Here is an 18,787-nt window from a genome sequence, read left to right on the forward strand (position 1 = left end):
CCCTCCAAGCGTTCCCCCCCGCCTTCAGTGAGCAAGGGACCGAGACAAGGACAGTGCTCCGGCCGGTGTCCGAGGGTCCAGTGAGCATGTACTACGGGCCCCTCCTCTGGAGCAGGCCCTGAGGGTCTGAGACGCAGCCCACTGGGGCCGGGGGTGTAGCCTCAGACCCCCCACTTTGAGACGTTATTTCTTACCTCTGAGCCTCTGGAGGCAGAGCTTTTGTCAGGAGCTTCGAATGTCTGTCCAGGGAGGGCTCTCCAGAGAGACAGCCAGAGGAGACCCACCTGCCCTCGAATATTTCATCCCCTCCGTCTTCTCGGGTCTCTCTCAGGAGACTGTGGGGTCCTACTGGGGGGCGGGCCGGCAGGCTGGAAACTCAGGCGGGAGCTGCTGGTCCCGAGACCGACCCCTCCTCCCTCGTGGGCTGGAGGAGGCCTCCCCACCGCCGAGGACAGCTCGGTGCTACCACGGCAGGCGTGAACTCGGCACGGCTACAGACACCCTGCAACACCTCGGTGAGTGTTCGACTACCAGGGGCTGCGGCCTTGCCAGGTGACACAAAGCCAGCTGCCGCCGTGGCTGCCTTGGTTTGCTTTCTTACTCGAAGACTTGAGTCCGTCTGGATTCTGATCTGCGGCCGAGGCAGAGACACAGCCGCCCCTGACCACAGAGCCACCCAGGCAGATGGGGTGGGGCCGGAGCCCACTCGGCCGACCCCCAGGAGGGGCTGCCCACCCGCCCAGCCACCCGCCCAGCCACCCACCTACCCATCGGGTAGCTGTAAGGTGCGGGGCAGGGAAGGGCCAAAGGCACGGAGCGGACAGCAGCTGTGGTCGGTTCAGCCGGAAACTGTCCCTTTAATGAAGACTAGGAGAGCTCTATTGCTTAGACTTAAGGGAAACTTTATTTATTCTTCCTAAAGCAACCTAGTTTAAAAACGAGTTGAGGTTAACAGAGAAGAAAAACCCAGACAGACAGACACACACACAGACAGACAGGGGGAAGACGGCACAGGTCGGGGCTGCCACATCAGATTCTCTCCATCTTGGAAATGAGGTCATCACAGATTCTGGTCAGTTCATCGTTTTCTTTAGTCTGAAGGAGGAAAATCAAATCCCTAGATTTCGCCCAGCGCTCGGAGCTGGGAGCAGGCCCAGAGCTTCTAGAACCAGGAGGGCTGCTCTTCCCGCACTCCGCCTGGACCCGTGGGGCCCCTGTGCCCACCTTCTGCTCGACGACCTTCTCCAGCGAGTGGACGCGCATCTGCTCCTTCCTCAGGACCGCCTGCAGCGCCAGGGCCTCCGCCTGGGCCTTGCTCCGGACCTGGGTGATCTCCTCGTTCGCCCTGGGGCAGCAGAGGGGCTGGGCTGAGCCCGCGGGGGACCATACCCCTCCCGAGGGGGCCTCCTGCACCCGCCCACCGCCAAGCCCCGGCACTCACAGCTGGAGCTTCTCCTCCGCGTGGGCCTTCAGCGCCTGGTACCTCTGGCCCTCCTTCTCGAGCCTCCCTATGGAATCCTCAACACACTTCTTCAGCGACTCTTCGTTCTGGAAGGAAGAGCGGACGCTGAGCCCTGAGCTGAGGGCCCAGGCTCGCTGGGTCACTCGTGGAGCCGCGGTGGACCAGGCTGCAGGGGAAGAGCTCTTCCCGTTTCCTTCCGGAGACGGCCAGCACTCCCACAGCCCCAGGCCTCCTCATCCCACGGTTCAGAAGGCCTCCGGACGCGGGGCCTGACCCGCCGCCCCCGGGGGGACCCTGCCTGACACACAGAGCCCTCCTGCTCAGTCCCCGTGCCTATATCCAGGCGCCTCGGGGGAAAGCAGGCCGGGCCCCAGGTCCACGGACCAGCCCCTGCCCTCCTGCCCCCCAGCCCTGTGCTTTGGGGGCCGGGTCTCCTCTGCCCCAGGAGGGAGACAGCAGCGGCAGGGAACATCTAGACGCAGCGGTCTCTGTGCAGGCCACACAGGGACAGACTCCCGGGCACTCACGTCCGGCAGTAGGCGACAAAGCCGCGAGCTGAGAGTGCGGGTAGAAGGAGGGCTGGAGCCTGGGGCCCACACCCCCGGGGGGGGCCTCTCCTTTCTTCCCAGACTCAGCACCAAGGCTCAGCTCACCCCCTCTCCCTGCAGGGCCCCCAGCCTCTCCCCGTCACTGCTTGCCACGCTGCCCCACTGGCACCAATGCCGACCCCGCTGTCCCTGGGGCCTCTCGCCGGCCAGGCACCCACCGTGCGGTAGCCTTCGATCACTTCCTTCTGTTTCTCAAACCGCTTGAAGAGGTCGGAGAACGACTTCTCCATGGAGTGCAGGTCCGCAGTCAGCTGGTCTTTCTCCCTCAGAACCTTCTGGATCTCGGCTTTGGCAAGTTCCTTCTGTTTCTGAGCCTCCTCTTAAAGGAAGACCAGCGCTCGGGATTAGCGGGTGGCCAGCAGGTGGCGCCACAGACGACCAGCGTCAGGAGGTCCCCCTGGGGCGCTGACCAGCCCCCCTCTCGGGACCTTCTAGGGCAGGACCTGGGGGTCCCAAGTGCCCAGAAAACAGCTGTTTCCTCAACACCAGCTCCACCCGGAAGCCGAGGCAGCGGACAACGAACCCAGGGCCTGACTGCAGAGCCCAGGCCACACCTACCCCACGTTCGGGGCCTCCAGCCCCAGCCTGGACACACCCGGTGCCCAGCACCCACGGAGACTGCAGCTGGACGCGCGGCCCCCGGGGCAGGGGGCAGACTGCGGGTGCAGCGCCCACTGGAGGGACCCAGTCTGTTTGCTGCCACGGCCCCGGATGCCAACTCGGGGCCCGGCCAACCTGAGGGCTGATAAGCACCCGGGGCCCGGCGCCCCCCAGCCTCCCTGACTGCCAGCTGCCCCAGCCCAGGGGCCCGCGGGCACCTGGCACTCACCCATCGCCTGGTACACGGTCCCCTCAAACCCGTCCATGATTTTCCTGTGGGAGGAGAGCAGGTGCCATGAGCCCCGAGAGTGCGTCGCAGGGCCCTGGGCAGCCAGCAGGCAGACTCACCCCATCTCCAGGATCTTCTCCTGCAGCGCCGTGCAACTGCCCCTAAGCGCCTCGTTCTCCTTCTGCATCGCCCCAACCTGTGCAGACCACACACCCGAGTTGGCGCCGGTGTCCTCCCGTGCTGGGGTCTCCCGCCCCACTCAGCAGACGTCGCAGTGCTGGGGGGTCGGTGTGCGGTGGGTGCGCCGGTGGGACGCCTCCCGACACAGGCGGGGCGGGAGAGCAGCGTGCGGGGGAGGGCCCCGCGGCAGAGAGGACACCGCCCGAAGACGGCGGGCGGGTGCCGGGAGCTGCTGGGCCCAGCACGGCCCGGCGCACAGGCCTGCCTGAGAGGGGACCAGCCAGACGCCACCCAGGGCATCACCAAGGCAGCAAGGGGACTTGGGGGCTGCTACCCCCTGGGCAGCTCAGAGCGGATGCCCAGACCCTCGCTTGCGAACAGGTTCTGCGAGAGACACTGGGTGGAAACGCAGGACATTCAGCTGCCTGGGTGCCTGGCTCGGGGGTCGCTGAGCGGACGCCTGCGATCCTGCCTGCACGGCGTGAGCAAGGCCAGCGCACAGAGCTGCCACCCCCAGCTCCCCGAGGTTCCTCAGAGCAGCCTGCAGGCGCCACCCCCAGGGCTGCAGCCAGCAGGTGGGGGCCGCTCGCCGGGCACCTCCCCTCCCCTCCCCTCCCCACCGCACCCCCCGCCCTCACCGCAGTGTCCAGGTCCTTCTGGCTGTACTGCAGCACGTCCACAATGGGGCCCACGGGCAGCAGCGGAGCCCTGGGTCCGAGGTCACATGGAGCTGGGCCGAGCATCTGCAGGGCGACAGAGACCGGCTGGGCCGCAAGCTCCCCTGGCACTCCTCTCTGCCCCGTCGGCTCCAGATGGCACGGCGCAGCCAGGGGCGGCCCCTCGGGCCAACGGACCCCTTAAGCCTTCAGATCCACAGCACGTGAAAGCCGGGCCCTTAGGTGTTTCTACACCACAGAGGGGACGAACCACTTACGGGAACGCCCGGGGCTCCTGCGAAGTCCAGGTCCAGCAGCTGGGCCTCCAGGGGGCTTCCCGAGGAATGCGCGTCTGTGCCCCGTGCACTGAGACCGGAAGAGAACACGCGTGCTGTCTGCGTGCGTAGGGGTCGGCCCAGACTCTCCCCCAGGGCCACGGGGTCAATGTTCGGGACACGTGGGCCATGCGGCCCATCAGGCTGCCCACCTCTGCTGTCGGAGGGGCCGCACGGGCACAGAAGAGCACAGAGCCGCTTACAGACTTGCTTACGAGTGCAGCCAGGGCAGCTGGGGCCCGGCCACCGTCTCTGCCCCCCCCCCCCCCCCCCCCGCGGCTGGGCGCTCCCACCGTCACACGGCCTGCGTGGGTCAGATTCCCGCCCGCCCCAGCGCACCTGCTGGGCTCCGGGGCCACAGGCGCCGGCCCCCGGGGGCTGTCTTGCAGGAGCGGGTCAAACTTAAGGTACAAGGACTGCTTCCTCAGGGCCGACTCCTTAAACTGCAGGGGAGGAAGCAGGGTCACCGGTGCCCCCGACACGACAGCCTCCACGCTGCGCCCCGCACCCCGCCCGGGAGCCGCCCTGACCCGAGTGGCCTGCGGGCGGTGGCCCGGGACAGGACCCCACGAGGAAGAGCGGCAGAAGCAGCCGGGCCGCCCAGCACGTCCGGTCAGACGCGGACACCGCTCGTGGTTGAGGAATCGCGGCCCGGGGCTGCTCTAGAAAGAGCCCCTTTTGAGACTCGCACTTGAGGAAAGGCCGCCGCGAAAGCGCCCGGGAACTCACCGAGGACGCCCCGAACTGCTCCAGGTAATCCACCTCGGCCCCCGTGCCTAGAACTGAAAGGGAGACGCCAGCTGCCAGCCGCACCCCACGGGCCGGGTGCCCGGGGGAAACCAAGGCCAGCTCGGCACCCGCCGCCAGCACTCAGGCTGTGCACACGGAGCGGCACCCCTCCCCGTCCGCCCTTGACTGACGGCCCTTTGCTACACGCGGGGTTGCTGCCCTCAGGCTCAGGACGCTTGGGGCTGGATGGTTCCGTGGGGCCGGGCCGTGTCCCGCAGGGCGTTGACAGCACCCCCGGGGGCGTGACAACCAAAGGCATCCCCTGGGGTCCAAATCGCCCGGGTTGAGAACCACTGTGTAGAACCACCCTAAAAGAGTCCTTGAATTTCTGATAATATGACCTTTGCTTAAAAAACCTAAGGGTAACTCACACCATAGACAAAAATTAACTCAAAATGGATCACAGACCTAAATGTATGAGCTAAAACCATAAAATTCTTAGAAGGAAACATGAGGGCAAATCTCCATGACACTGGATTTGGCAGTGATTTCTTAGAATTGACACGGAAAGCACAAGCAGCAATAGAACAGATGGGGCTGGAAAGTTAACATTGTGCTTCCAAGGATACCATCGAGAAGTGAAGAGAGGGACTTCCCTGGTGGTCCAGTGGTTAAGAATCTGCCTTCAAATGCAGGGGACGTGGGTTCGATCCCTGGTTGGGGAACTAGGATCCCACGTGCCGCGGAGAAACTAAGCCCTCACACCACAACTACAGAGCCCGGGTGCCCTAACGAAGACCCCGAGAACTGCAACTAAGACCCGACGAGCCAAAGAAAGAAAGCAAAGAGAGAATTTTTGTGAATCACGTACCCAAAGAAGAATTCTTACCTAGATTATACAAGAAATCTTTACAACTCAAAAAAAAAAAACAAAACCCAATTAAAAAACAGGCAAAGGAACTCAGCAGATGCTTCTCCAAAGAAGAGACATGAAAGGTCAACGTCAGTCAGCAGGGAAACAGACCAAAACACGCCGAGACCGCACTGCACACCCACCGGGACAGTGGGGTGCAGACCTGGACCCTCAAACGATGCGGGGGCAGAGTAGAGGGTGCGGACCCCATGGGGAACAGCTGGACGGCTCCTCAAACAGTTACACAGTGTTACCACGTCCCCCTCAGGGTACGTCTGCCCCAGAGAGATGGGAAACGTACGCTCACACAAAACGTGTACGTGAGTGTTCCCAGCAGCCTCGTTCATACGAGCCAAAGAGTAGCAATCAACTGGTAAAAGAAGAAACAAGGTGCGGTCTATCCACACGGGGAATGTTACTCAGCCATAAAAGGAAGTCCTCACACAATGTGACACGAGGGACTTGGAAACGTCACAGGACACAAACCCCGAGTCACGTGTCTCCAGGGTCCCTGGCGGGGGGGGGGGGGGGGCAGGCTGCCCCAGTGGAGCTGATCCACGGTGCCTGGTCCCGCCCGCACGGGGAGGACCGCACAATGGCCCTGCCACACAGAAACCCTACACTCCTCTCCTGCCTTCTCTAGGCCTGGGGGTTTTAAGTCACCAGAACTGAGATCCTGGCGAGCTGCCTCCTGTCCTGAAAAGCGCCTCAGTTGGAAGTCCTCACTGAAGGCAGCTCAGACCCGCGGCTCTTCCACCCCCTCATCCCGGGTGCGTGGACGGGCAGGGCTTCTCCTTTTATCTCTACGGGGTCTCGTTTCAAACAGCACTTCGATTCAGCGAGGTCCCGCTGCCTCCTGTGTCTGTATCTGTACCGCCTGAGTCAGTCAGGTCTGCTGCCTGTTTTTCTAAGTTGGCCTAAAATTTTTTTTTTTTTTTAGTATCACAGATATTAGTCCTGTTCTCCTGAAAACGCCCATCGTTTGATAAACCAGAAGTTTCTGTGTGACTCACTAAAGTCAGGGGACGGGGTTGCCCGCAGGATGACCGCCCGCGGGCGCCACGGAACACGGTTCTAGCACCCTGGCCTCGAGGACGGTGAACAACGTACCCTCGGCGGGGTCCCGGAAGTGCTCCCTGCTCAGGTCCAGGCCAGGCTCCGGCCCCCGGGGGGTCGGGGGTGTGGGGTCAGTGGGCACGGTCGGCGGCTTGCTGCCTGGGCTGCTGGTGGGAGCCGATGCCCCCGAAGTGTCTGCGGTCCCCTCCTGGAAAGGAGGTCGGGGTCACCGCGGGGGCGCGTCAAGACGAGGGGGCGTGGGGGGAGCGGGGGAAGCAGCGTGTCCCACCCCCCAGCCCCACCGGCCTGCCTCTGCCCCGTGACGATCCGCAGACGTGGCAACAGCATGAGGACGCCCGCCCACACCCGTACCTCGCCCGCCGCTTCTGCGGTCCCTGCCGAGGTCTGCGCCCCCGGTGTGTCATCCGCCGAGGCCAAGAGCACCTGCCTAAAGAGACGGGGTCAGCAGGGCCCGCGCCCCACGCCTCCCCGTCCGGCACCGAGCTGCCACCAGCCCTCCCCCAGGAGCCAGGCTCAAGGCCCAGCCGGGTGGCCCCGCAAAGCCATCCCCCCGACCTCACCTACAACAGAATCGCTCCTCAGAAGCGGACAAGGCACTCTGAGGTCATTTCAACTCAAGAAAAAGCAAACTGCAAGGATCCATTTATCCTCTTTACTGGGAAACTGCCACAGAAGCCGGTGCCGGGCGGCTGGGCGCACCCTCGGCCGCTGAGCGGCGTCCCCGCGGAGTGGGGACAGGCCTGAGGCGGGGCTCACGCCGGGAGACGGGGCTCCCCGGAGCTGCGCTGCGGGAATCCTGGGGCTCTCGGCTAGGTATCTTGCTAGACCTTCCGGATGCGTCGCAGGGAACGCATCTCAGCGCGGGCGCCCCCTCCCCGCTATTGCCCAAGAGCTGTGGCAGCTGCCCCGGGGCCCCGGCTCAGGGTCGCAGGTGGCATCTCTGGTCTCGCGCCCACCACTGCCACCCCGTGCTCACCGGCTTGGAGACGAGGCCTCTGTGGCCGGCCCGCTCCTGGGGTGCCCTGGGGGCCGCGCCTCTCCGTCACCTCCGGCGGGGTTACAGTCTGGGTCGTCCAGCTTGCCCCGGTCCAGGCTGTTGGGCCCCCGGGGAGGGGGATCGGGACCCTCGCCCGCCTCCATGAGGGCCTTTTCCTCCTTTTCCTGCCTCGCCGCTGGTCTCCTCGAGGGAGGTCTGAGAGCCGGGGTCTTCCCTTGTTTCCTCAGCGGGGGCGGCCTTTTGCTGGTGGCGTCAGAGAAGTCAAATTCCAGCCTTATGGGCTCACTCCTCAAAGAGTCGGCCGTCTGGCCTTCGGCCTCCTCCCTCTGAGGACTGGGGAACGTGGCGCCTCCAGCCTCCACGGGGCCAGCTGGGGCGGTGTCCTCGCGGCTGGCAGTGACCTTGGAGCCCGCTGGGGCCTCGCCAGGCGGGTCCACGAGGGGCTCTGCTCCGCGGGCTTCTCCGGGGTGGGTACTAGGAGCTGAAGCGGCCCCGGCAGAGGGAGCAGGGACCCCGCTCGAGTTTTCCCCTGTGGTTCTCAGCAGGTCCTCTGTTCTGTCCTGGGACGCCATCCCGGGAGGGTCTTCTAGAATTGTGGAGGTAGAGGTAGCACTTTCCTCTAAGGAATGAGGATGGACATGTTCTTCCTGGGTGTGCTCAGGGCTGCCCGACGTTTGTCCTGGAGATGCCTCTGGGTTTTCAACACTTTCGGGCATCTGGGAAGAGCTTGCAGGATCCAGGCAGGCCAGGGGAGCCAAGGAGGGCCCGCTGCAACGCCTGTCGTCAGAGGCTGGTCTCATGTCCTCTGAAGGGGGGTTGGCATCGGCCACTGCTGGTTTCTGGAGAATTCCATTGGTCGTTCTAGTGTCTGTTTCCTTGGTGAACTGTTGGCTTTTTAGAAAGACTTAGTTAACACTAAGGAACCAGTTAGGTTTTTAGTTAGATTTTAGTCCACGTGAAAACATTAGCTAAATACAGGAAAAAAAAGAGCATTTGGTCAACCCTCTCCTCAAGATTAACCTTCACAAGTACGTTCCCACAAGTCAGTGCGGGCGGGCCACCTAGAGACACAGGTGGCTGAGAGAGAGGAGAAACCCGACTGACAACAGCCAAGGTTGAGGTCCTCCATGCTGGCCTATTTTCCCCTTTTGGTTGGGGACCACCAGCTACACGGGCAGGGACAGGCAGGGCACACCAGGGTCAGGCTTCCCGCTGGAGAGAGAAAGGCCAGGTCAAGGACGCTGCCTTCACAAGGAGCAGGGCCCAGCTCCCGGGTCCTCCTGGCCCCTCCACGCCCCTGCCCTGTGGCTGGAGCAGCTCAGACCCGGGGGCCAGGAGGCAGCGTCTGAACGGCTGGGTTTGCCTTCCCTCCTGGGGATTGTTACAAAAGAACAGTATTTGAGTCACTCTAATCTCATTCAGCTGAATCTCAAAATGAAAACTAAAAAATTGAAGTTGAAAAGCAGCAAGGAAACCTGGGGAGAGGGGGAGATTCCGGTCTGAGGAGTTTCCAGCCATGGGGGGATACTCGGCCCAAGGACATTTCACTGGAGCGAGGTGAAAGGTATGTTAGTGACCTTTTGCTTTTATACCTTTCTCTGCACACCTGAAATCCGTTTAAAAGAAAAAGCAAGTTTTAAACAGTTTAAGTCAGCAAAAGTGAGAACAAAATGTGCCAGCGAGGCCCCTTCCCATTCTGGATGCAGAGGGTCCCTCGGGGCGCCAGCCGGGTTAATTCAGCCTCATCTGGGGGTGAAGAGCCACCGCCAGGGTCCTCGTCTCCAGACAGAGGCAGGAAAAGCCTTGGCATTCACACTGTCGACCACCTCACGCAAGCCAACCACCTAATGCCAGGCGAGGCTGCAAAGAAGCTTCTGCTGGTTAAAGTCAAGTGTTTCAAATCTGATTCGTCAGGCCACACGTGTTCTGGTCAGATTACACAACAGACGGGTTCCTCTGCCTTTAGCGGTAAGAGCTATCTGTAAGCTTTCTGCAGGGCTTGCCGCTGAGGACAGGAGACGGACCCGCAAGCAGGAGACCCCAGTGCAATGCTAAAAAAGAAGCAAAACCACAGAGCGTCCCTCCTTGGAGATTCGGCCAGGACATTTCATCAAGTTAGAGAAACAAAAACCAAGGCCAATCTGTTGGCAAGAGCACAACAGAGGAACAGAATGTGAAGTTTAAACTTCCTGTTTTATTATTCACTTTTCCAACGACAAACGACTTCGGAGGTGCTCTGGGCCGCACACTACACAAACTCAGAGCAGAGACCAGGAGGAGCCCAACCGGATGTGACAGATGAAACAGAATTTTCCTGCCAAGTCCATCAGAGAGGTTACAAATTGCAGTACATCAAACAGTGCCAACACTTACTTCTCTTTCTGGGTCCAGACTTGATGACAGTTTTCTAATCCAATGGTGTCGCCCAGAGCAAAACAAGCTTCAAGCTTGCTGCCCGTGCTGGGACTTAAAATCCTGTGTGTCTGTGGATCCCGCAGAGGTGTCTGAAAAGTAACCTGTCGGGGAGAGAGGAGGGCACCTGTTCAATAATTCAAGTCTTCAAGCACCACGCTGGCAGCACCGTGCCCTGCCCTGCCAGCTCAGTAAGTCACCGGGAAAGCAGGTGACCTCATGTGTGACGCACGGTAGATAGTACGCAGAGGCAAGACGTGCTTACCTTCATAGCTTTGGCTGTGCTCTTAGGTGGTACATTTTCTTTCTGTGACAGACGGAGAACAGATGATCTTCCGGTAAGTTCTGGTGGTGAAAACAGGAAGTCGCAGTTTTCTGTACTTTTGTCACCAGTGACATTTTCGTCACTGAAAATGTGCAGACTCATTCTGAAAAGCAGACAGTTTTGTGTCAGGAGTAGGGCAGTGACACCACGTTGTCAGGACGCACATATGTGAAGGTGACAGCTGACGCCACAGTGCTGCAAGGGGGACGTCCGCCTTCCTGCACAAGTGGGTCACACCTCAGGCAGTGCGTCCTCTGCCAGGCAGTCCCCACCCTGCTCTGGGGGAGCTGCCACCTCCCAGGAGCAAGAGCTAGAGGGGCTTTTAGCCCACAGGGCAAGAAAGAAGACCCAAGTGCTCGAAATAACTCGAACTTTGTGGGTAAAAGTTGGGAGACAGATAAGGGCTGACCTGTGGCAAAACTGCAAGGGGCAGAGGAAGCCTGGGCCTCCCCACAGGCCTCGGCATCAGAGGTGCAGCAGCTGCCAAGTTAGTGGACAACAGAAAAGCAGGAGGGGGGACTTCCCTGGTGGTCCAGGGGGTAAGACTCTGCGCTCCCAATGCAGGGGGCCTGGGTTCGATACCTGGTCAGGGAACTAGATTCTGCATGCACGCTGCAACTAAGAGTTTGCATGCTGCAACTAAGGAGCCCGCATGCTGCAACTAAGACCCGGCACAGCCAAAGTAAGTAAATGAAAAATGAGTAAGTAATGCAATAAGATGCTATTTCAAAAGAATAAAGAAAGAGAGAGGAGGAGGAAGAAAAAAGAGAATTAAAAACAAAAGAAAAGCAGAAGGGTACAGCAGCTTGCTCTCCACCCATGGAGCTGGGAAACAGGGACTGGACTAGGGCGTCAGGAGGGCCGAGGCTCAGAGCAGGAGCTAGAGGAAGTAACAAGCAGCAAGTGCAGAGTCACTTGGGGGGAGTCGAGGCGCTTTTGCAGCAGGGGCCTCCAGTGGGGCCCAGGAGGTTCTAGAACAATCCCATTCCTCCTTCCGAAGCCCTCATAATGGTCAACACCGTGGTGTTCCCAACTTCGGAGACACCAGAGCACTGGGCATTGACCTGCCCGGGGGCACTACAGGTCCTTGCTGGCGGTGGGGGCCCTGGGGACTGTGGCTGCAAGAGGCCAGGTGGCTGGGGCAGGGAGAGAAAGGGTGGCCTGGAAAGAGGTGAGCTCAGCGTGGGAGGTCAGGGTGACAAGCCACCTTGAAGGGCGCGGGGGTAGGGCGCTGCGTCTGGAGGACACGGAGGGCTCAGAGGGAAGCGGGCGGTCAGAGCTCTGGCACCCGGCCAGGGTGGAGTGGTCTGCCCTGGCTCGGCAGCAGCCCGCACCTGCCGTGCGGAGGCGGGAAAGATAAGCCTAAGCCAAGGGTCACTATTAGGTTTGGCCTGAGCAACGGGGTAAAACGGGGAAGGGGGCTGGATGGCTGGAGGACACAGAAGGGAGACATCTTGCCGGAAGACCCCCTTCGCCTGGGGAAGGTGGGAGAACAATGAGAGCAGCCTTTAGGGGTTTGGCTTCTATAATGATGGGGCCACGGAGGGGGCTCCTGAGCAGAGGGAGCCGGGCCAGGCGGGGAGGAGGACTGGTGGCGGGCGGGGAGCGTGGAGCCCAGGTTTCCACATCAGGTGCGTCAGGAGTCAGGTGCTGCAGGAGTCGGTGAAGGCTCTCAGGTGGGGCTGCGCCCAGAGGAGGGGCCGGAATTAGGAGGCCAGGCTTGGGCGCAGAGCTGCAAGCTCGCGGGTATTCAGAGGCGGAGACGTGTCTCTGCAAGTCACAGCCACGGGTGGTTTGCGGCTGGACGAGGTCACCGGGATAGGGAGAGAAGAGGCCGGCGCAGCGGGCCGGAGGGGCCTCCTGGAGGGCGACGTAGGAGCCACCAGGCGTCTCGGGAGGCAGGGGCGGGAACCCATCGGCTCCGCTTCCGTTTGCGCCCGGGCGGGCGGGATGAGGGCAGGCGAGAGGGTACCCCGAGGAGGGGCCCAGACGGCGGGCAGGGCGGAGCCGCGGGACGAGCCGGAGGGGGCCTAGGCTCACGTCCAGGGTGGCCGCCAGCACGGCAGGCAGAGACCCGAGGCTAGGCCAGAGGCGGGACCGGAGCCCCGAGCCCGGACCCCACCGCCGCCTTACCTGTCGGCCGCCGCGCGGAACCAAGGGAGCGGGAGGCGCGGGGTCCGGGAGCCCTTCTGCCCGCCGCCGATTCAAATACCGACGGTTGGCGCGAGCGGCCAATCAGCGCGTGGCTGGGGCGGGACGTAGGGCACCGCCAACCAATGGGAGGTCGAGTCACAGGTCACGCCCACGAGGAGGTTCCGCTTCCGGGGTGATGGCACGCTGGGCGCGGCGGACACCGGAATTCTCGGTAACCGCGGCTCGCCAGGCGGACGTAGGGGAAAGGCCGTTTGCGGGCGGGAAGTGACTGCGGGGCCCGCTGTCGCCCGGAAATCTCGGGCTCTGCTGCGGACGCGCCTGGGCTGCGCGGAAAGGTCAGGGCCTGAGAGCCGCTCGCCCCAGTCTCAGTTTCCCCAGCTGTGCAGTGGGGCTAAGTGCAGCACCGTCACCAAGGCGGGTCCTGAGGCGCATCCAAACCCTCGCGAGGACTGTCGCGGCAGCTCACAATTTCTGTCCGAGCGAGGGGACCGGGAACTTCATTTCCCAGAGTGCCCCGCAGGACGCCATCTCCCAGAGCGCCCCGCGAGTGGCCTGAGGGTGGGGACTCCATTTCCCAAAGTGCCCCGCGCCTTCCGGACCCGGGCGCCGCGGCCTGTTCTGCTCGCTGGGGCAGCGGGCCTCGCCGGGACGGCTTCCCGGAGGCGACGGTTGCGCGATGGACAGCCCCGAGGTCACCTTCACGCTGGCCTACGTGGTGTTCGCCGTGTGCTTCGTGTTCACCCCCACTGAGTTCCACTCGGCCGGGCTCACGGTGCAGAACCTGCTGTCGGGCTGGCTGGGCAGCGAGGACGCCGCCTTCGTGCCCTACCACCTGCGCCGCACGGCCGCCACGCTGCTGTGCCACTCCCTGCTGCCGCTAGGTGAGCTCGGCGGACGTGGGCGGCGCTCGAGACCGAGCTCCGGGACCCCAGAGGGGGAAGGGACGGCGGAGGGCGCCCGTGCGGTAGAGCCGAGGCTGTGGGCCAAGCGCCCGTGTGCTCCCAGGAGTGGGGAGAACGGTGCTGGCGGCAGCTGCCTCTTGCAGGTACCTGGCGGAAAGGCGGACTCAACCCTGGGGGAAGGGGTGCTTTGCTCACTGGGGCGGGTGGTGAGCTGTCACATGGGGGGGCAGCTCCCAGGAGAGGGGCATGAGTTAACTGATGCAAACAGGGGTGACCCGCCCCAGTCTTTGGGCGGTGGGTGCGGGAAAGGCAGGCAGAGTGGGTGACGCCAGTTGGGAGTGTCACAGGTGCAGAGGCTAGGGAAGGCGTGTGTGTGGGGGGGACGCTCAGACGTTGTCAGGGGCTGTGCTGGGTGGTGATCCAGGTGCTAGTTGGCTTCTGGGAGGCTGGCTGGTTGGATGGGGTACTAGGTGGGGTTCGCTGGAGGACTTGGGGTCAGAAGTAAGTCTGGGAGGGCGGTGGCGGTGGCCAGCAGCGTGTGCAGCTCGGTGGACACAGGAAGGGGTTTCCAGCTGGCAGCAGGGCGTGGAGAGTGGGCTGGGCTGAGGCTGGCCTGTGCATGGGGGCTGCCTGCTTTGTGTGGAAGGCGGCAGAGGAGAGCCCACGCCAGCATAGAGGCAGGGCCGACGTGGTGAGCTGGGAGCTCTGCTGAGCCCCCAGGGAGGCAGGGATGCAGGGATGCCTGTCAGCCGGCTTCCCACACGAGGAGTTTGGGTTCTCCTGAGGGTAGTGTGTTGGGTTTCCGCCCTGGGAACTAAGGATCTCTGCAGCTTTATGGAGCCTCTAACTGCATCTTCCCACCAGGCTGTGGGGGGCTGGGCCACCACCATCCCGTGATGGACAGGGAAACTGGAAGGTGAGCCGGGTGACTTACGGGGGCCACTTGAGGAGGAAATGGGGTGGAGCCTGGCCTTGTGATCAGACAAGGAGTCTGTTTTTCTCTTTGAATTTGTTTTGAAATACTTTTGAACCTTTAGAGATGTGTTATTTATTTCCACACGATGAGTTACTTAAAGCATATCAACTTGATCAACAACATTTATTATTATTTTTGCAATTTCAAATCTGTGCTGCAGGTCACTGTCTATTTCATTAATTTCGACATGCAAATTGGCCCCCATCTGGCCAGCAGGAGCCCTGGAGCTGGCTCTTGTGTCCTTGTGACATGCTCCTGTCGTTCTTTGCTTACTGTCTGGCACACGACATCCCAGTTCTGGGACGGGCCATGGTCTGATCTGCCTCCTCAGAGTAGGTGGGGTCCAGAGGCCAAGATCTGGTCCCAGGAGGGCCAGTGGGCAGCTCTGCATTGGGTGACGCCAGATCCTTGTATTTATTTTTGCTTTTCTAGGTTTTTCTCATTTTATTTCTGGTAGTTATATGTCATTTGTACAAAACTAAAGTAGTAAGATAAAAATGTTTTCTGCTGACAGGGCAAGGACTGAGGTGAGTCAGCTGTAGAAGCGGGCAAGGCCCACCTGCCTTGGGGTACCATGGTCTTGCTCTGGGAGCCGACCAGGGCAGAGGGCCACGCCCAGGGCTGGGGACTAAAGGAAGTGTGCCCCCCCGGAGGGTCGGGGACAGCACTGTGGACCTTGGTGGGTACCACCTGAGGAGGATGAGTGTGGCAGTCCCAACCTCTGCTGAGGCTTGCCCTGTCCCTTTTAGGCTACTACGTGGGCATGTGTTTCGCAGCCTCAGAAAAGCGGCTCTACTCCCCCAGCCAGGCCCCGGAGACTTGGCGGGTCTTCCTCCTGCTGGCATTGACACTGCCCACCATCGCCTGCACCTTGATCTACTACTGGTCCCGAGACCGGTGGGCCCACCACCCATTGGCCCGCACCCTGGCCCACTATGCCTTCCCGCAGTCAGGCTGGCGGGCCGTCGCTTCCTCCGTGGACACCGAGTTCCGGCGGATCGACAAGTTTGCCACGGGGGCGCCGGGTGCCCGTGTGATTGTGACGGACACGTGGGTGATGAAGGTGACCACGTACCGTGTGCACGTGGCCCAGCAGCGGGACGTGCACCTGACTGTGACGGAGTCCCAGCAGCACGACCTCGCCCCAGACTCGAACCTGCCTGTGCAACTCCTCACCATCCGCGTGGCCAGTGCCAACCCTGCCGTGCCGGCCTTCGACATCCGGTAGGCGGGCCTGCGGCTGGGTGGGGGTGAGGCTGGGGTTGCCGGGGTGGGTGTGGCCAGCCAGCGCCCAAGTTCTGGTCTTTGAGTTGCTCCAGGAGGTGATGATGGTGGGAGCTGGTCCCATCAGCCGCCCCTCCAGCGTGCCCCTCCCTCAGCGCCCCCATCCCCCCGGCCCCCCTGAGGTACTCTCCGCTTCCCCTTTTTGCACACCCTGCTCCGAGCCGCCTTCCACAGCATGTCGGGGGGAGCACAGGGGGGATGTTTGGGGGCCACCGTGTAGCACGGAGGCTCGGTGGCTCCCTCGGCTCTGAGGCCTGGGCCCGAGCCCAGGTGTTCCCGTCTAGTTCAGGCTGCGGCTGGCCTGCGCTGCCCTTCCTGGGACACGCCCTGGGCCTGAACCTGCCGAGGGCTAGGCTCTCTGTGTCTCAGCTACAGTCCTCCCGCCCTCCTGCCCTCCCACATCGCGGGGGGCCAGTGGGCAGCTTTGGGTCTGTGGGCTCCGGCCCCAGGGCCCTCTCTGCTGGCTGCTGGGCTGTGCCTGGGCCGCCCCGTCTGTGTGGCTGTGGGCGCCCTGGGCACTGGGGCACAGCCTTGGCCTCTCTGCCCGCCCCGGGGTCCTTGCCAGCCCCCTGGGAACCACAGCCCTGCCCCGCAGACGCACCCGGTGGTCCCCACCCAGCAGCAAACACCTCGTGCAGGCTGAACTCCACGGAGTATGGTGAGCTGTGTGAGAAGCTCCGGGCGCCCATCCGCAGCGCGGCCAACGTGGTCATCCACCAGAGCTTGGGCGACCTGTTCCTGGAGACCTTCGCCTCCCTGGTGGAGGTCAACCCGGCCTACTCGGTCCCCAGCAGCCAGGTGGGGGGCTGGGCAGGGGTGGCGGCTTCCCCAGCTGGGCCCCCATGGACCACGTCTCCTGCGGTGGGGGCCCCCCAGGGTGGCCTGGCAGGGCTCCCTCTGACCGCCTGGGCCGCCTGCAGGACCTGGAGGCGTGCATCGGCTGCATGCAGACCCGGGCCAGCGTGAGGCTGGTGAAGACCTGCCAGGAGGCGGACGAGGGCGAGTGCCAGCAGTGCTGTTGCCGCCCCATGTGGTGTCTCACCTGCATGGGCAAGTGGTTCGCCAGCCGCCAGGACCCGCAGCGCCCCGACACCTGGCTGGCCAGCCGTGTGCCCTGCCCCACCTGCCGCGCGCGCTTCTGCATCCTGGACGTGTGTGCCGTGCGCTGAGCCCGCCAGAGGGACCCCGCCACTGCCTTGGGGCGTAGTTGGGCCTCTGGGCCCTGGTTTGGGCTGTCATGGGTGCCTCATCCCGGTGTGGCCACTCACCGGTGCAGAAGGGCTGAGGCTGCAGTAGGGCTGGGGTTTTAGTTTTAAAAAGAAGTTTTCTGCTGAAGTTCTGTGTCCGGCAGCAGGATGGGTCCTCAGCGCCCCTGTCTCCCCCACTCTTCATGTTTCCGATTAGGGGTAGATGCTGGGCATGCAGAACGTGGTGTCGGGTCCAGCTCCAGAGCATGCTGGGGCCCCCTGAGCTGTGTTCTGGGAGACCCCGTGGCCTGCCCCAGATGGCCCTAACTTAAGCCACTTGCCTTAAGCGTATGGGGCACATAAACCTTAACGGCTCGTCAGTTACACGACAGACTCGGATTTGCCCGAGACTGCAGTCTGTCCTGCTCCTGTCCCCAAGCCGGCTGCTGGCCCTGTGGCATCGGCACCCTCCACGCCCCCCACGGAGGCTGCTCTGAGGACCTGGCGCAGAGCTCATGGGTGGAGGGTGAGAGCACTGCCCAGGGTCTCCTGGTGATTGTGGCCAGCCAAGGGCCCACTCCTGGGGGGGGTGGCCCCTGCCTGCTCCCTGCCCAGGGATACCCCGGGCTTCCTGTCAGGGGCTGACTGCTTTCAGCTGCCATTCTCTTAGCCGCGTGCCTGTGCGGGCTGCCCAGCCCTTGGAGGGGCCTGTAACCACGTGCCTTCTGCCGCTCCTGCGAGCCCAGGGAAAGGGCCAAGTTTCAGACTCCTGGTAGCGAGGGCATTGAGCTGAAGACCATGCTCCACAGCAACATCCTACATTCGGATGACAAGCTTGTTGGGACTCAGCACAAGGCTGGCCGTAGCCCTGCAGGGTCCACCCACTTAGGAAGGGAAGTGCCCAGCAGTCAAGGCAATGGCAGCCGTCTTCCCAATTCCTGGTGGTGCAGGAGGGGAGCAGGGAGGCAAGTGCCAGGTCGCTGGGTACAGCTCTGACAGATGGGACTGTTGGAGGGGCCCTAAGCCCCCTAAACCTGGTCATTCTAAGCAGGGGAGATGGACTCAGCTGGCCCAGCTCACCCAGGGCTGCACCAAAGCCAGGGATTTGGGAGCGAGAAGCCCAGCTTTGTGGTCCTCGGGGGTGCCCACAGATGAAGGCCATCAGAGGGGCAGGCGGGAGCCATGCCCAGCCTCAGCCTGGAGTTTCAAACCTTGGCAAGGGAGAGCCAGGCCTGGGGTTATCTTTTCTACGAAAGAAACTTAGTTTTATAAAGGTAAATCTATTGTAGTGAAGTGATACACTATTTAATAAAATGTTACTATGAGTTTACATATTTTCTTGATTGGAATATTTTGTTTTTCCTGATATTCAAGCTCTGGTAACAATTGGGGAGATGCCATCTTAGAAGTGGCAGGTTTAATGTGCACGTTTTACTCAGAATAAGAGAAGGGAGGCAGACTTTGCAGGAATCTTCCTCTGATTTCCCAGCTGGGGTCAGAAAGCCCATTTCCAGGGCACCCTCGTTGAAGGGTCCTGGGGGTTGTGGGGGGGGGGGTCAGCATGCAGGCGCTCCAGGTACAGGGGACACGTGGCCCAAGGTGGCAGGCCCTGCTGGTCGAGGCCTCCAACCTCGAGCTCTCCGCTGTGTCCCATGGTATGCCTGGGTGCCCCAGGAGAGCAGCTCGGGTCGGGGAGCTCCTCAACGGCTCGTGCTTCCTGCTCCCTTATATTGGTGCTGGCCCCCGAACGTTTTAAGAAAG

At 62.2% G+C, this 18,787-nt stretch overlaps 2 protein-coding genes across 8 annotated transcripts; one reads left to right on the forward strand and one right to left on the reverse strand.

Moving 5' to 3' along the window:
- Positions 1-885: 885 nt before the first annotated feature.
- On the reverse strand, positions 886-12,795 carry TACC3 (transforming acidic coiled-coil containing protein 3). Its single transcript, XM_082461616.1, has 16 exons — positions 12,657-12,795; positions 10,464-10,626; positions 10,160-10,302; positions 7,766-8,677; positions 7,141-7,216; positions 6,823-6,976; positions 4,800-4,852; positions 4,410-4,513; positions 4,014-4,101; positions 3,718-3,822; positions 3,019-3,095; positions 2,900-2,943; positions 2,229-2,389; positions 1,442-1,548; positions 1,225-1,345; positions 886-1,095 (listed from the first exon to the last, which is right to left on the reverse strand). The coding sequence occupies exons 2-16, from the start codon at positions 10,623-10,625 to the stop codon at positions 1,030-1,032; spliced, it is 2,373 nt and encodes a 790-aa protein (XP_082317742.1). The 5' UTR covers position 10,626; positions 12,657-12,795; the 3' UTR covers positions 886-1,029.
- TMEM129 (transmembrane protein 129, E3 ubiquitin ligase) lies at positions 12,760-18,356 on the forward strand (the record flags this gene model as incomplete). 7 transcript variants are annotated; one of them, XM_082461622.1, is made up of 5 exons in its annotated part: positions 13,769-14,080; positions 14,444-14,495; positions 15,305-15,779; positions 16,478-16,637; positions 16,760-18,356. In XM_082461622.1, 3 exons carry the CDS (start codon positions 15,319-15,321, stop codon positions 17,006-17,008), a joined length of 870 nt encoding a protein of 289 aa, XP_082317748.1. In that variant the 3' UTR covers positions 17,009-18,356. The 7 variants fall into 7 exon arrangements, with proteins under 7 accessions (XP_082317749.1, XP_082317746.1, XP_082317745.1 ...); XM_082461623.1 differs by lacking the exons at positions 13,769-14,080; positions 14,444-14,495 and adding an exon at positions 12,760-12,888; XM_082461620.1 differs by lacking the exons at positions 13,769-14,080; positions 16,478-16,637 and adding an exon at positions 13,354-13,558.
- Between the last annotated feature and the right edge of the window lie 431 nt (positions 18,357-18,787).

The sequence above is a fragment of the Balaenoptera physalus genome (genome assembly GCF_965194825.1).
Source record: "Balaenoptera physalus genome assembly, chromosome: 5".
Taxonomy (NCBI): Eukaryota; Metazoa; Chordata; class Mammalia; order Artiodactyla; family Balaenopteridae; genus Balaenoptera; species Balaenoptera physalus.

Excerpts from the sequence above, each read along its gene's own strand:
- TACC3 (XM_082461616.1), bottom strand. The coding sequence starts at position 10,625 with ATGAGTCTGCACATTTTCAGTGACGAAAATGTCACTGGTGACAAAAGT. Across the intron at positions 4,853-6,822 it reads CTTCCGGGACCCCGCCGAGG|TTCTAGGCACGGGGGCCGAG; the intron begins GTACGTTGTTCA and ends TCTCCCTTTCAG. Across the intron at positions 3,823-4,013 it reads CAGGAGCCCCGGGCGTTCCC|ATGCTCGGCCCAGCTCCATG; the intron begins GTAAGTGGTTCG and ends GTCGCCCTGCAG.